Source organism: Phytophthora parasitica (assembly GCF_000247585.1).
Source record: "Phytophthora parasitica INRA-310 unplaced genomic scaffold supercont2.222, whole genome shotgun sequence".
Lineage (NCBI taxonomy): Eukaryota > Oomycota > Peronosporomycetes > Peronosporales > Peronosporaceae > Phytophthora > Phytophthora nicotianae.
In genome coordinates this window covers 12,966-14,761 of record NW_008649208.1, presented here as the reverse complement: position 1 = coordinate 14,761, position 1,796 = coordinate 12,966, and the positions used below count along the sequence as shown (strand labels likewise).

General features: G+C 41.2%; 1 protein-coding gene across 1 annotated transcript; it reads right to left on the bottom strand.

Moving 5' to 3' along the window:
- Positions 1-1,438: 1,438 nt before the first annotated feature.
- Positions 1,439-1,628, bottom strand: PPTG_24783 (hypothetical protein; the record flags this gene model as incomplete). The annotated part of the gene is made up of 2 exons (XM_008918518.1): positions 1,439-1,559; positions 1,618-1,628. The coding sequence occupies 2 exons, from the start codon at positions 1,626-1,628 to the stop codon at positions 1,439-1,441; spliced, it is 132 nt and encodes a 43-aa protein (XP_008916766.1).
- Positions 1,629-1,796: the final 168 nt, after the last annotated feature.

The following is a 1,796-nucleotide window of genomic DNA, read 5'->3' as shown; positions in this document are numbered from 1 at the left end:
TATAACCGATGTAAAATACCCCCTCAAATCGATCCTGGTGAGTGAACGGTAATAGTGAGTAGGAGTGATGGTCGCGTTGGACTTTTGTACATACATTCTGACGTGATCTGTCAGTTTTAATTGAATAAAACGTTTTAGTTTTAAATATCGAAAATGGGAGTAGAGCCTGTATCTACAGCCAAACGTACCCTCTTGATATGGTAGTAGATTACGCTTTACTAATGAGGGAACAGCTAGCCTTTTACTTCTGCAAGCAAGTAATCGTCAGCGAAGCCAATCCTATCGCGTATAAAACCATCGTTGATCCCGGTACTTGTACAGAAAGATGTATTCGATGCCATGTTTAGAAACTTGATAGGATGTCTTTCTGGTTACATAAGCCACAGTGTTAGAATCTTGTTGATATAAATAAAGCGGTTATTCTGAGTCAAAACTTCTGACGTGCCGGGATGAGGCTTTGGCTCATCTAGCATAGTTAAACTACGTGAGCGTCACTGCACAAAAATACTTGGATTTCTGTGAGGTTACTAGGAGGGTACTCGACGAGGGTACTAGTCTGATAGAGTGTATTATTTGGGAATTTCCGTTGGTCAGAAGGACTATTCCCAAATACATAAGGGTTAGGGTTACGAAGGTGTCTGATCACATCCAAAATGAGTCGTATTTAATGGAGATGATCCAATATTTGCCTTATCATTTAACCTTTAAGTGCTGGCAGAACTATAATCACTTCACAATTATAAACTCTCTAATCGAATGTATTGGTGCAGAATGCTAGCCTATGACCAGCTCATCATAGCTTTCGAGGTTACTGACGCAAAGATAGCTAACAAGGCAGTCAATACATAGGTAAACTAAATATACAAGACAACATTGTACAAGCTCATCTTGGCTGATTGTACTGTAAAGAAACTAATTTCATGGGGATCACCAGATTTGTCTTTGTTGCCTCAACTGCCTCTCCAAGTCTGTGTTCCTCATTTGCAATTATAAGCTACTTCCCTACACATACCTGCGGCTTCTCTAGCGACAGTGGTATTGCCCCCGCGATCGAACCCACGACAGAGCAACTTACGCAAAATATATACTAGGAATAGACGTCGAGTTAAAATAAAACACCTTATTACATATAGATCCTTGTACTTTATGGACTATAATAGCCTATGCAGAACGCTGTGAAATGCCCTCTCAGAATACGGCAATCTTCGCTTTCCGCGACTTACTGTACCAGGTACTACAGGTACAATGTTTGGGGCATCAGGTACAAAAAAAAACGATGGTCCAGCGTACAAGTCGGAAATCTGTACAATTATAATCGATTATTCCATGTTATCACGAAATATTAATCATACACGATTCCTTTTGTCCCATTGAATAGCCCCGCTTCCTGCTCTAGATTAAATATTAGACTTACTGGAGCATCAGTAGTTATTTTCAATTACTTCCTCACGACGCGGTCTCGGTCAGGCTTAACCGTTTCTGCATATTCAAGTAGGGCTTCTGTAGTGGCCTGGGACTCATCGCGTTGCTTAGCTAGTCTCTTCAGCTCAATCGGAATGCTTCGAACGGATACCAACAATCGGATTAGATGCATTTTGGTTGGCTGTGTATACCTACTTCCGCAACATCTGCACCCAAATAAGCGATATGCTTAGCTCGACCATGTAAGCATTCCACTTCCGCGACAGAATCGTATTTTGAACAAATTGACATCATCTTGAATTTGGCTTTCGAAGACGCTGCAACGCATCGAAGCACCCCGTATATAACACGCCTCTATTCTGACTGGTTTGTTT